This window comes from Sus scrofa, chromosome 12, assembly GCF_054392235.1.
Source record: "Sus scrofa isolate SSC_HxYL_T2T_F1_AM1 chromosome 12, Sscrofa_HxYL_maternal_Yorkshire_Landrace_v2.0, whole genome shotgun sequence".
NCBI lineage: Eukaryota > Metazoa > Chordata > Mammalia > Artiodactyla > Suidae > Sus > Sus scrofa.
The window spans coordinates 488,605-502,407 of NC_139394.1; the positions used below are offsets into that span (position 1 = coordinate 488,605).

At 56.7% G+C, this 13,803-nt stretch overlaps 1 protein-coding gene across 4 annotated transcripts; it reads right to left on the reverse strand.

Annotated features, from left to right (window-relative positions):
* Positions 1-175: 175 nt before the first annotated feature.
* FN3K (fructosamine 3 kinase) lies at positions 176-13,335 on the reverse strand. 4 transcript variants are annotated; one of them, XM_003131131.6, is made up of 6 exons: positions 12,997-13,335; positions 9,855-10,006; positions 8,650-8,741; positions 8,256-8,338; positions 1,719-1,841; positions 176-622 (listed from the first exon to the last, which is right to left on the reverse strand). In XM_003131131.6, exons 1-6 carry the CDS (start codon positions 13,135-13,137, stop codon positions 284-286), a joined length of 930 nt encoding a protein of 309 aa, XP_003131179.2. In that variant the 5' UTR covers positions 13,138-13,335; the 3' UTR covers positions 176-283. The 4 variants fall into 4 exon arrangements, with proteins under 4 accessions (XP_003131179.2, XP_020921989.1, XP_013845279.1 ...); XM_021066330.2 differs by having other exon boundaries at positions 12,921-13,335; XM_013989825.3 differs by lacking the exon at positions 12,997-13,335 and adding an exon at positions 12,670-12,758.
* Between the last annotated feature and the right edge of the window lie 468 nt (positions 13,336-13,803).

Genomic DNA, 13,803 nt, shown 5'->3' on the forward strand with positions numbered 1-13,803 from the left:
AACTTCCGCCTAAGCGAACCCCAAACCTGTGTGCATTTCTATACAACTGTCATGAAAGGACCCAACTCCACGTTCCGCAAGATGGATAGGCCATGAGCCTGTCCGAGACCTTTCAGGTGGTCTGGGCCCCCCTAAGTTAGCCCAGCTGCAAGGAGGACACAGGTGAAGCCGAGCACGCGGTTCCATCCCCGAGACCCCAAGGGCTTTATTGTCCTGAAGTCCCTCCGGCGCTGCGGCCCCAGCTTTGCGAGGCGCCTGAGCGGGGACGGGACGGAGCCGGCTGCTACTTGAGAAGCTTCCGCATGGTGCCCAGGGACGGGCTCCTGTACTGCCGCCCGAAGTGGTTCCAGTGGTTTAGGTAGTTAAAGAGCTGGTAGAGCAGCAGCCGCCTGTCAAACCCGGGAGCCTTGGGGACCTTCCGGTGGTAGGCGGTGAAGAAGGGCCTGGGAAAACCCCCGAACATCAAGGCAATGGCCAGTTCGAACTCAGAGTGGCCGTAGAAGGAGGCCGGGTCATACACGACGGGCCCCAAGTCGTCCTCCGCCACGTTTCCGGACCAGAGGTCCCCGTGAAGAAGGGCGGGGACAATCTCTAGGCCACAAAACAGATCCGGGATCTTCACCTAAGGAAATAATTATGGGACACAGAGTTACCCCCGGCCTGGCAACAAGGTATGTTCAGGGTCCGACCACCAAGCCCAGAGAAAAGGACCTCCGGCTCCAGGGGGATGTGATTTTGTCTCCGCGTGTACTAGGGATTTAGGTCCAGAAGTTCTACAGTGCTAATGATTTCCATCCAGGGAAGAACTTCAGAGGTGATGGCGTTATTGCCGTGTGCGATACGAGCCGTATCACCTGCGTGGCGTTCTGTTCTTCAGTAACTTAGCAAACGTTCTTGCTCTTCCTTCGTTTCACGGCACACTTGCACCAGCACCTCTTTTGTAGCCTGATTACTTCAATAGTGAGTTAAAATTCCATGAATGCGTGCTCAGCCTGAATTGATTTGCAAGTTCTGTCTTTTTGGGTTTTTGTGGGTTTTTTTTTTTTTAACAAGAATTTAAGAGTTTGTTTTTCTTTCCTTTTTAGGGCCACGCCTGCAGCATATGGAAATTCCCAGGCCAGGGGTGGAATCGGAGCCACAGCTGCCGACCTGCACCACAGTCACAGCAATACAGGATCCAAGCCGAGCCTGGGATCTATGCCATAGCTCACAGCAACGCTGGATCCTTAACCCACTAAGCAAGGCCAGGGATCGAACCCACATCCTCACAGACACTATAGTGGGTTCTTAACCCACTGAGCCACAGCAGGAACTCCGCGAGTTATGTTTTGAAACCAGCCACTCTGGGCACCTGCTGCCCACATCTGCTCCGAGAGGTGAGACGTTTGTGTCTTGGTGAGAAGGCAGAACAGCCTAAGAGCAGCTAAGAAAGTAACAGTAAATGCCATTTACAAGCCAGGCACCTACATTTCCCATGGGGAAAGTTTGAGGTTAAGTAGCTGGTGACCTAGCAGGTGAGAGGTGTGCTCAGGGGCCAAGTGCCCCACCCCCTTCCCAGTTTCCCCATCAAGCCAATAGTCAGGCACTTATGTGTCCACACCTTGCCCAACTCTGCTCAGGCTCAGTGGCCTCCATCCTGGCTCTATCTAGCAGAGAGCGCCACAGAAATGTGGGCTCAAAAGACAGCCCCACTCCCAGGGGATAACTGCTGTGCCCACCTGCAGCCGTGACCAGAGTTCTCGTGCCTCTCGGTCAGCATAGTCCTTCTCAATGAGGTCCAGCTGTGCTTGGAGCCGGTGCCGCGCGAAGAAGGTTGGCCAGTCGTCCTGCCACTCGTTCACCTGGGCAACAGGGAAAGGAAGGGCTGCTGCTGGAGCTGGTGCTCACAGGACAGAGTTAAGCGTGAAACCTGCCTAAACCCTAGAGCACCCACTAAAAGAGCACAGCAAAGATTATCACTGGCCAGCAAGGGAGATAAGTACAAAGACGTAGTTAATTTGAAAGAGAGCAAAAGGAAGAAAAAAGAGAAAAGAACAGATAAGAAATAAAAAAGAAATGGCAAGACAGAGTCAAAGCTAACCATAGCCATAAGCACTTAAATGTGAACGGTCTAAATGTCCCAGTTGAATGACAGAGACCGACAAGTTAGAGAAATAAAGCAAGGCCCGGTTAGGAGTCCCCACTATGACTCGGCAGTAACAAGCCCTACTAGTAGCTATGAGGATTCAGGCTCCATCCCTGGCCTCACTCAGTGGGTTGAGGATCCGGCATTGCCATGAGCTGTGGTGTAGGTCACAGAGGTGGCTTGGATCTGCTGTTGCTGTGGCTCTGGCGTAAGGCCAGCGATTGTAGCTCCACTTCTCCCCCAGCCTAGGAACTTCCACAGGCTGCAGGAGCAGCCTTAAAAAGGGGTGGGGGTGAGGGTACACCCAATTATAAGCTGTGTACAGGAAAGGCACTTTATATTAAAAATAAAACAGGTATTCCTGTCATGGCTTAGTGGAAACGAATCTGACTAGCATCCATGAAGATGCAGGGTTGATCCCTGGCCTTGATCAGTGGATTAAGGATCCAGCATTGCCATGGCTGTGGCGTAGGCTGGCGGCTACAGCTCCGATTCGTTCCCTAGCCTGGGAACCTCCATATGCCTCAGATGCAGCCCTAAAAAGAAAAATAAAATTAAATAATAAAATTAAATAAAATAAAAATAAAAAAATTTTTTGTCTTCTTTTCATTTTTAGGGCTGCACTTGCAGCATATGGAGGTTCCCAGGCTAGGGGTCAAATCGGAGCTGTAGCCGCCGGCCTATGCCAGAGCCACAGCAACACCAGATCCGAGCCACGTCTGCGACCTACACCACAGCTCACGGCAACATTGGATTCTTAACCCACTGAGCAAGGCCAGGGATCCAACCTGAAACCTCGTGGTTCCTAGTCAGATTAATTAACCACTGAGCCACGACGGGAACTCCAATAATTTCTTTTTTAAAGAGAGTTGCAACATTTATTTCAGGTTCTCTCTCTCTTTTTTTTTTTTTTTTTTCTTTTTTGCCACACAGGCAGTATGTGGCAATTCCTGGACCAGGGATTGAACCTACGCCGCACAACAGCAACCAGAGTCACAGCGGTGAGAACACAGGAGCCCCACCCTGCGAGGCCATCAAAGAACTTGCAAATACATTTTCAAAAATCAGAAATTAGAGTTCCCACTGTAGCGTAATGAGATCGGAAGCATCTTGGGAGCTCCCGGACACAGGTTTGATCCCAGGCTTAGCACAGTGGGTTAAGGATCTGGCATTACTGCAGCTGAAGCTTAGGTCACAACTGCGGCTCAGATCTGATTCCTGGCCTGGGAACTCCAAATGCGGCAGGCAGCCAAAAAAGAAAAAAAAAAAACAGAAACAGAAACCAGCTGAAAGGATAGAAAAGGTAAATCTTGCTAACACTAAACAAAAGAAAGCTGGAGGGGCTCTATCAGTATCAGAGCAGATTTCAGAGCAAAGGAATGGGGGTCGCAATGGAAAGCGAGTCAACTGATGAAGATACAATAATCCTGAATATTTACATCCCTAAATACGGCAAATAAGCAGGGAAGAGATGCTCCACATCATTAGTCAACAGGGCAGTTCCCGTCGTGGCGCAGGGGAAACGAATCCGACGAGGAACCACGAGCTTGCGGGTTCGATCCCTGGCCTCGCTCAGTGGGCTAAGGATCCGGCATTGCCGTCAGCTGTGGTGTGGGTCGCAGACGTGGCTGGGATCGGGTGTTGCTGTGGCTGTGGTGTAGGCCAGCAGCTGTAGCTCTGATTTGACCCCAAGCCTGGGAACCTCCATATGCCATGGGTGTGGCCATAAAAAGCAAAAAAAAAAAAAAAAAACCACACACACACACACACAAAAAAAAAAAAAACACAATTACACAAATTGCAAACCTATCTACAGTGACAGAAAGCAGATCAGTGGCTGCCATGGACAGGGAAGGACAAAGGGGCACTTCTGGGGTGATGGCACACTCAGCAACCTGACTGTGGTTAGTGCCCATGTCAAAACTTACCCAACCGTACCCTCGAAATATGTGCAGTTTATTTTATGTCAATTATACTTGATAGAATTGGGTTTTGTTTTTTTTAAGTGCAAAGCTTATTTTTTATTTATTATTATTATTTTATCTTTTTGCCTTTTCTAGGGCCGCTCCCATGGCACATGGAGGTTCCCAGGCTAGGGGTCTGTCTAATCGGAGCTGTAGCCGCTGGCCTACACCAGAGCCACAGCAATGCAGGATCGAGCCGCGTCTGCGACCTACACCCCAGATCCTTAACCCACTGAGGGAGGCCAGGGATTAAACCTGCAACCTCATGGTTCCTAGTTGGATTTGTGAACCACTGAGCCACGATGGGAACTCCGCAAAGCTTATTTTATAAAAAAATTACTTTGGGAGTTCCTGTTGTGTCTCAGCGGTTCACAAATCTGACTAGCATCCACGAGGACACAAGTTCGATTCCTGGCCTTGCTCAGTGGGTTAAGGATCCGGCGTTGCCGTGAGCTGTGGTGTAGGTCACAGACACAGCTCAGATCCTGCATTGCTGTGGCTGTGGTGTAGGCTGGCAGCTGCAGCTCCGATTTGACCCCTAGCCTGGGAACCTCCATATGCCATGGGTGCCACCCTAAAAAGCAAAATTAATTAATTAATTAATTTAATGTTTTTTAAAAGTTTACTTCGGGACACTCCTTAGGAGAGGAACTTTCCAGAGAGCACACATCCCTGGCGCTCAGCATGGAGACTCCCTGAGCTGGGGGTTCTGGTCGCCGAGTCCCTGGGTTCACCCCCCTGGTACCAGGTGCACTGCAGAGAAGACAGGGCAGTCCTTCCCCAGTGGGATGGCATATTCCCTTGTGCCCCCTTTGCCGCTCAACTGCTGGTGTCCCAGCCTCGTCTTCCTCCTGGATGACCAGGTCATAAAAGGCAGATTGTGTCGGGCGCTGGAGACGAGTACCGGCTAGCCCTCCACCCGGACCGACAAGCCGGGATCCCCTCACCCCCGGAAAGATGTGACCTTCCTCTGTGCTACCAAAAGCGGAGCCACCTGGGTGCACAGGTGGTGGGGGACCCAGCCTCCACCTGGACAGAGGGGCAGGATGTGTGGGAGTCAGGGCCAAACACTGGCACTCAGCTTACCAGCTGCACAGCTCGGGTGCCAGCTGGCTCTTTTTTTTTTTTTTTTTTTTTTGTTGTTGTTGTTGTTATTGTTGCTATCTCTTGGTTCTTGGGCCGCTCCCGCGGCATATGGAGGTTCCCAGGCTAGGGGTCCAATCGGAGCTGTAGCCACCGGCCTACACCAGAGCCACAGCAACGCGGGATCCGAGCTGCGTCTTCAACCTACACCACAGCTCACGGCAACGCCGGATCGTTAACCCACTGAGCAAGGGCAGGGACCGAACCCGCGACCTCATGGTTCCTAGTCGGATTCGTTAACCACTGTGCCACGACGGGAACTCCCCCAGCTGGCTTTTCTGCACATCACTTTCCTCGTCTATAAAGTGGATTGATGACAGCCCACCTTCTGGGATGGCCACGGGACCTGGGGTGTCGAATTGGACAAGTTGCTTGGAATGGTGTGTGGGGCGAGCCAGCAAACAAAACGCGTCAGTCCCTCAACCGAGCCAGTGGTCCCAACGGGGCTCAGCTCACGAGGCGACACCGTTCAGGGTCGCCTCATCCAGGGCTGCAGCCCCCAAGGGCCCACTCAGCCTCCCCAGGAGCCGGGCGCCTCTGGAAACTTTGGGCCGGTCCATCTAGGCTATGACAGCCACCAGACGCTACATCCAGGGCCATCTGTCCAGCACCAGGAGGCGGGCCAGGCGTCCGGGCTGCAGCTGAGCTAAGTTGGTTCTCTGATCCTGAACTCGGAAGGGCACTCAGGGGCCGCCCGTGTCCCCAACAGGCCAGCCTCCCCCGCTCCCACATTGGGGTCGTGTGTATACAAGTTCATCCCTCAGCTTTTGGTTTTTTTCAGGGCCGCCCCCGCGGCACATGGAGGTTCCCAGGCTAGGGGTTGAATCAGAGCTGCAGTTGCCGGCCCACACCACAGCCACACCAGATCCAAGCCTCATGTGTGACCTACACCACAGCTCACTGCAATGCCAGAACCAAGCCTCGACCCACGGAGCGAGGCCAGGGATGGAATCCGAGTCCTCACAGATACTAGCGGGGTTCACTACCACTGAGCCATGATGGGAACTCCCCAACCCTCCGTTCTTGAGACGCCACCGTGTGAGGCCAACCAAGTCTCGGGGACTCACCTCCCTTAAACTCAACATTGGAAGCAGAACAATGCGCCACACGTGGACACACCAGCCTGGGCCCACACTACTGAGCGACCACGGCTCCAGACACGTGTGTGACCCCAGGGAGGCGCGGGGCCCTAAACCACCGGGTGCATTTCTAGGGACCCCAGATGTGAGGGCTGCCCCTCGGCTGGGATCCTGAAATCCGCCTCCAGCTTCGCAAGAATCTTGCCCCTGGTGACCTTGGCCCACACCAGTGGGTCACAGAAAGCTACCTAGTGTATGATGCCACGGACACTAGGAGAAGTCCAGAACAGGCACGTCCTAGACACAGAAGGGGACTGGAGGTTTCGGCTGACAGAGGGTGGGGAGAGGAGTGACTGCTAGCAGACCTGTGATTCTCTCTGGGTGATGGAATGTTCTGGAAGTAGGGAGGGCGGGTGATGCTTGCACTACACTGTGAATAGCCTAAAACCCACTGAACCATCCATTTTAGTTTAGTTTAGTTTTTTGCTTTTTAGGGCGACACCCGTGGCATGTGGAAGTTCCCAGGCTCAGGGTCGAATTGGCGCTACGGCTGCCAGTCTATACCACAGCCACAGCAAATCGGGATCTGAGCCGCGTCGGCAACCTATACCCCAGCTCACAGCAACGCCAGATCCCCGACCCACTAAGGGAGGCCAGGGATTGAACCCGCGTCCTCGTGGATGCTAGTGAGATTGTTTCCGCTGCGCCACAGCGGGAGCTTCGGAACCATGCATTTTAAAATAGTACATTTATAAAAAGACAAAAAATAATTTTTAAAAATAAAAAAGGGAGTTCCTGTCGTGGCGCAGTGGTTAACGAATCCGACTAGGAACCATGAGGTTGCGGGTTCGGTCCCTGCCCTTGCTCAGCGGGTTAATGATCCGGCGTTGCCACGAGCTGTGGTGTAGGTTGCAGACGCGGCTCGGATCCCGCGTTGCTGTGGCTCTGGCGTAGGCCGGTGGCTACAGCTCCGATTCGACCCCTAGCCTGGGAACCTCCATATGCCGCGGGAGTGGCCCAAGAAATAGCTAAAAAAAAAAGACAAAAAAAAAATTAAAATAGTGCATTTATGCTGCTGAATTACAACTCAATAGTATAATAGTTTGAGGGGCTTTTGGTCCACACCCGTGGCACGCAGAAGTGCCTGGGCCAGGAATCAAACCTACGTGGCAGTTGCGACCTATGCCACGGCTGTGACAATGCCAGACCCTTAACCTGCTGTGCCACGAGGGAACTCCCGGTACTAATAGTTTTTAAAGGTCCTGGGGGGGGGGGCGGAGTGACCCGGACTTGGGCCCTGACCTCAAAAGCTGTCCCCCCACCACCACTTCCAATCCCCACACTCACACCTGCCCTCCTGTGCTGTGGCCTTTGCACCTGCTGGTCTCTCTGCTGAGAACACTCTTCCGCCCGCCCGACGGCTCCCTACCTCCTCCAAGCTCAGCTCGGTGAACCCTGGCATCTACTCTCCCAGCCCCACGTCTCACAGCTCACACTCTGCTTTCAGAGATCAGGTGCACAGGAGTCCCTGTCATTCCAGTATTTCCTTATTTCAGAATGGTGTGTGCTGGCGTTCCCGTCATGGCTCAGCAGTTCACGAACCCAACTAGCATCCATGAGGACGCGGGTTCCATCCCTGGCCTCGATCCGTGGGTTAAGGATCCGGCGTTGCCATGAGCTGTGGTACAGGTGGCCGAGGAGGCTTGGATCCTGCGTTGCTGTGGCTCTGGTGGAGGCCGGCAGCTGCAGCTCCAGTTAGACCCCTAGCCTGGGACCCTCCATGTGCTGTGGGTGCAGCCCTAAAAAGACAAGAAAAAAAATTTTTTAATAAAAAAAAAAGAAATCAGGTGGACAGTCTTCCTGGTGCCCAGGGACTGGGACTGGCAGTCTGTCACACACGGGGGCATCAGGAATGAAGCAGGGGCACCTCCACGGGACACTCACCTGCGGGATGAAGCCACAGCAGGTCACCGTGTGGAAGCCAAACTTGGTCACATACTGCGGCCCGGCACCCTCAGCCCTCTGACCTGTCAACAGAAAGGGCTATTTGTCTCTCGCTTCAATGCCAGACCTCCACAGGGCACGAGGACAGGCCCCGGGGCCCACGGCTGGAGAGCGGGTGGCCGAGGATGCACTGTACGTGGCAGCAATGGGGCCACCCTTGGAGCAGCCGGCACACGCTTCCGAGCCCGCGGGCAGGCTGCGTCCGAAAGGGGCCATGAGCCGATTCTTCTTGCACGCCGCCATCTGCAGGCAGGTGGTGTGCAAGCCGGCCCATCCAGGGACACCCCAGCACCATCGTCAAGAGCGCGCGCGACCCCGACCGACCTGGACGTACCCACTCTGCTCTCCTCCCCCCGCAACTTCTCCCCGAGCTTCTGGTTGTAAAGGTGCAGCTCTGCCATCTGGTCTCCAAGTTTTGCTGCCTGGCTGAGGAAGAAGAAACGCAGCCAATTAAGATAAGAAGCGACAACCACCTGCAAGCCTGTCCTTTTCAAGAAAAGCTTTAAAGACCTAGAGAGCGCGTCTTCGCCCTTTAAAAGCTGAAAACACGAACAGCAGGCCACGGCCATCTCCAAAACAAAACAGAGAAAATCGCCGGGTGGGGGAGGCGGGTGGGCTGCAGCAGAGGCCTCGGAGGTACTGGGAACTGAGGACCGGCGCTCAGAGTAGCGTCGGGTAAAAACACCATCTCCCAGTTTTTGTAAATACAAAGAGAAATCACGTATAAGGAAAAGCCTCCGGGCGTTCCCGTCCTGGCGCAGTGGTTCACGAATCCGACTGGGAACCATGAGGTTGCAGGTTTGGTCCCTGCCCTTGCTCAGTGGGTTAACGATCCGGCGTTGCCGTGAGCTGTGGTGTAGGTCGCAGACGCGGCTCGGATCCCACATTGCTGTGGCTCTGGCGTAGGCCGGTGGCTACAGCTCCGATTCGACCCCTAGCCTGGGAACCTCCATATGCCGCGGGAGCGGCCCAAAGAAATAGCAAAAAAAGACAAAAAAAAAGAAAAGAAAAGAAAAAGACTAGGGGGTTCCCATCACGGCTCAGCGGAAACCAATCCGACGGGGAACCATGAGGTTGCAGGTCTGTGGGTTAAGGGTCCGGCGTTGCCGTAAGCTGTGGTGTAGGCCGAAGATGCGGCTCGGATCTGGCGTGGCTGTGGCTGGGGTGTAGGCTGGCAGCTGCAGCTCCCATTCAACCCCCCTGGCCTGGGACCTTCCATGTGCAGCAGGTGCGGGCCCTAAAATAAATACATAATTAGAAAAAAAAGTAAGCGCTTCAGAGACTTCCCAGTTGCGACCTCACTGACCACCCTGAGCTGGCGGTGGTCCCTCCAGGCAGAAGGCACAGGGGGTTAAACACACCTATGCGGTGCCACATCGTGGAGCCAAACGCACCTCACGCCGGCACCACACAGAACGCAAGCGCCCCTTGCCTGCGTGAGGGAGGGCAGGTGTGATTCTCGGCCCCGCTCTGATCCCTGCTGTTATGTGGCAGCTCTCCCACTATCTGTCTGTCTGTCTGTCTCTCACACACACTCACCTGCTCAGGCCCCTCATCTTCAGATGCTCCATCACGAAGGCCGCCCCACCTCCAGGCAGGTCAATCACCTTGATGGGCCGAGGCGCCCGCACCAGGCCGGTGCTCCGAAGAGCCTCCAGGCTCGTCATCTCCCCCTCAAACATCTGCCGGGCCTGCGGGGAACACGGCCCGCATTCCGACTCCAGCAGGGGCTCTGCAGCCAGGCCCAGGCTCGCATCCCTGGACACAGGCCACCACACAGGGTCACAAGCACCCGGGACCTCAGCTGCCAAACACTGGCTGGGGGGATGGGCATTAGCCCTGAGACCGCAGGATGCCACATGACCCCTTTGGAGGGGATAAGGCTGTGCCTGGAGCTGGGACGCCAGAGTCTGACCCCTGCAGCAGGTGCTTTGCCCTGAGAGGTGAGAAAGCACAGGTCGAGGGGGAGGTCCTGGGGGTGTCATGCAGGACCGTGGGGCGCTGGGGCTATCACAGATGTACAGGGGGGTGCTGGGAGTGTCACAGATGTAGAGGGGGTGCTGGGAGTATCATGGAGGACCATGGGGTGCTGGGGGTGTCACAGAGGTACAGGGGGGTGCTGGGGGTGTCACAGAGGTACAGGGGGGTGCTGGGGGTGTCACAGATGTACAGGGGGGTGCTGGGGGTGTCACAGATGTACAGGGGGTGCTGGGAGTATCATGGGGGACCATGGGGTGCTTGGGGTGTCACAGATGTACAGAGGGGTGCTGGGGGTGTCACAGATGTACAGAGGGGTGCTGGGGGTATCACAGATGTACAGGGGGTGCTGGGAGTGTCATAGATGTACAGGGGGTGCTGGGGTGTCACAGATGTACAGGGGGTGCTGGGGTGTCACAGATGTACAGGGGGTGCTGGGAGTATCATGGGGGACCATGGGGTGCTGGGAGTATCACAGATGTACAGGGGGTGCTGGGAGTGTCACAGATGTACAGGGGGTGCTGGGGGTGTCACAGATGTACAGGGGGGTGCTGGGAGTGTCACAGATGTACAGGGGGTGCTGGGGGTGTCATAGATGTACAGGGGGTGCTGGGAGTGTCACAGATGTACAGGGGGTGCTGGGAGTGTCACAGATGTACAGGGGGTGCTGGGAGTATCACAGATGTACAGGGGGTGCTGGGAGTATCATGGGGGACCATGGGGTGCTGGGAGTATCACAGATGTACAGGGGGTGCTGGGAGTGTCACAGATGTACAGGGGGTGCTGGGGGTGTCACAGATGTACAGGGGGGTGCTGGGAGTGTCACAGATGTACAGGGGGTGCTGGGGGTGTCATAGATGTACAGGGGGTGCTGGGAGTGTCACAGATGTACAGGGGGTGCTGGGAGTGTCACAGATGTACAGGGGGTGCTGGGGGTGTCACAGATGTACAGGGGGGTGCTGGGAGTGTCACAGATGTACAGGGGGTGCTGGGAGTGTCACAGATGTACAGGGGGTGCTGGGAGTGTCATGGGGACCATGGGGTGCTGGGGGTATCGCAGGGAGCTGCAGGATGCCACAATGCTGTGGGGGTGCTGGTAGGGTGCCTTGGGGTGTGGGTTAGCAGAGGGTCTGGAGCTGGGCCTGCGTCCTCTTCCAGATGACCTGCCCCGGGCTGCCTTGAGCACTTACGGCAAATGAGGGCAGCACAGGGCAGCATGGGTGGTGCCAGAGTGAGTGGGGGTCTCCTCAGCCTGGCCTTCGGTCCAGGGAAGGTCCCCAGAGCAGGACCTGGGAGCTGGGAGGGAACCGCACGTCCCGCCCCAGAAGGAGGCGGCCTCCATGGGAAACCAAGAGTCTTCCTACTTCTGAAACATCTCACGAAATAGCCCAGTTTTGAATCAGGTGAGGAGCTCTCACCTTAGCTACACTGTACCTGAGCTAAAACATGGTCTGTGAATACCTCTGGCTATAGACTAACAGCAAAGCCTCTCTTTCTAGGCAAGAAGAGTATTTCATCCTTCAGTTCAAGTATTGGAGGGGAGAATGCACTAGGCGCCCTGCTAACTGCCAACCCCACCTGGCATCATGGAGAGAGGTTTCCAGTGCCCCCGGGCCCGCTCCCAGGATGAGCCCCAACACTGCAGGGGCACAGAGCACCTGGGCTTCAGGCTGCCTACGTGCTGAGGGCCTCACCTTGCACCTGGTCATGTGCATTGACCACAGGTGCCAGCAGCATTGAGGGCTGCCAGGGTGATTAGTGGAGCCCAGCGTGGAGGAGCTTTCAGGGCACCACTGTGAAAGTTCCAGGGCCAGTGTGAACTCTGAACCCCAGACCACTTCCCGGGGGGTGGGGCTTATCATTTTAAGAAATTTGGGTTCTGAAATCAGATTCTTCATTAGTTCCTAGTGCCAACAGAGCGGGGATGCCAGACAAAAACCAACCCATTGTCCATGCTAGATGTGGGCAGTGCGGCATTGGGACTGCAGGGGTCCTTCTGGGACTTGCCCACAGCCTGTGCCCCCCGTACTGCAGAGCCTCCAAGGGACCTGGCCCACAGAGCACCAGGGGTGTCCATGGAGCGCCCGCCAGGGCTGAGGGAATGCCATCCTCGGCACCCGGGCGCCCACTGTGGCTGACTTTCCCTGTCTGTAAAGTCTCCTATTCTTCACGTACACTTAACAGCAACGTTTTAAGCAGGCGACGGAAACCAGGAGCAAACACAAGCATGGCCTGTGAGTAGGAGCATGGGTCTGGCCCTCGGGTGGCGCACCCAGGCTCTTTCCACCTGCCCCGGAGACCCAGGGGCTGTGGGGAAGGGAGTGCAGAGCTGGGCCCCATGGGAGTCACAGAAGCAGCCCAGGATCCCAAGCCTCACCTCCCCCATGCTTGCTGGTTGAAAAATTAAAACAGACAGCAGAGCCTCCTTTGCATCCAGGCAAAAGGAAGTAAATTAATCCTGCAGCAAATAAAACCCAGGAGTCCGCAGAAAATGCTTGAGCCCTTTTGGCGTGCATGTTGGGGCCAATTCTGCAAGGCCGCGGGCGGCCCCGGGGCCCAGGACCGGACCACGACGCCCTCCCCGGAGCCCCCTGCGGCCTCTCCCCACCCCCTCCAGGCCTCTCTCACCCCAGCCGTTCTCCGCTGGAGCCCCGGGGCGGGCCGGGAGTGGTGGGGTGGACTGGGAAGGGGCGGGGGCACGCACCAGCGACCTGCGGTTGACCTTGACAAACACGGGGCCTGCGTCGGTGTCGTAGGCGCGCCCCTCGCTGATGCAGCCGGCGCCCGGGCTCCCAAAGGCGCGCAGGGTCGTGGTGCGCAGCTCGGCCCGCAGCAGCGGCTCCATGGGGGAGGAAGGGGCGGGATGGGCGACAGGGGACGCGGGGACCCGGGGCCGCAGGACAGCGGGCCCAGGACGCTCGCTCGCTGCTGCCGAGGCCGCTGTCAGCTGCGGAGGCGCCTGGGGCGAGCGCCCTGCAGACTCCCACCGCCGCCGCCGCGGAGCCGGGGCTGCGGGTGCGGAGACGGAGCGAGAGCGCTCCCCGCCCGCCGAGGGCCAGGCGGGGCGGACCCTGCCCGGAGGGAGGGGGCGGGGGCAGGAGGAGCGCTGTGATTGGGGGACCGCCGTGGGGCGGTGCCCTCCCCGGGCCTTCGCGGTCTGGGCGCCTGGACCCGCGGGCGCTTGCTCGCGGCCCGACCTCCTGGCACCCAAGTTCCCTGAACCTTCTCTGGGCCTCGGCCCAGACCTCTCCCACGCAGCAGCACCCGGGACAGTCCAGGGGGGATGGCCCGCACCGCCTGGCCAGGTCTCGCAGGTCCACAGAAGGCTGGGGACCTGACCACATCCTGCCAGGCCCCAGGCCATGCACCTGCTCCTTGCAGCCTGGTGCCCATCAGAGATAGAGGCTGCTCTGGGGGTTCTGATACCAGGCGCTGACCCCACCCAGGGTGGGACACCTGATTACAGAGACCGGAGGCCCCAGGAAGGGAGCTTCAAGACACATATATGCCA

What these genes read in the sequence shown, in the direction of transcription:
- FN3K (XM_084983171.1), bottom strand. Translation starts at nt 9,202, where the DNA reads ATGTGGGATCCGAGCCGCGTCTGCGACCTACACCACAGCTCACGGCAA. An exon ending in GGGGGAGGAGAGCAGAGTGG is followed by an intron (nt 8,339 to 8,649) that starts GTACGTCCAGGT and finishes TTCTGTTGACAG; the next exon opens with GTCAGAGGGCTGAGGGTGCC. An exon ending in AACTCTGGTCACGGCTGCAG is followed by an intron (nt 623 to 1,718) that starts GTGGGCACAGCA and finishes TTATTTCCTTAG; the next exon opens with GTGAAGATCCCGGATCTGTT.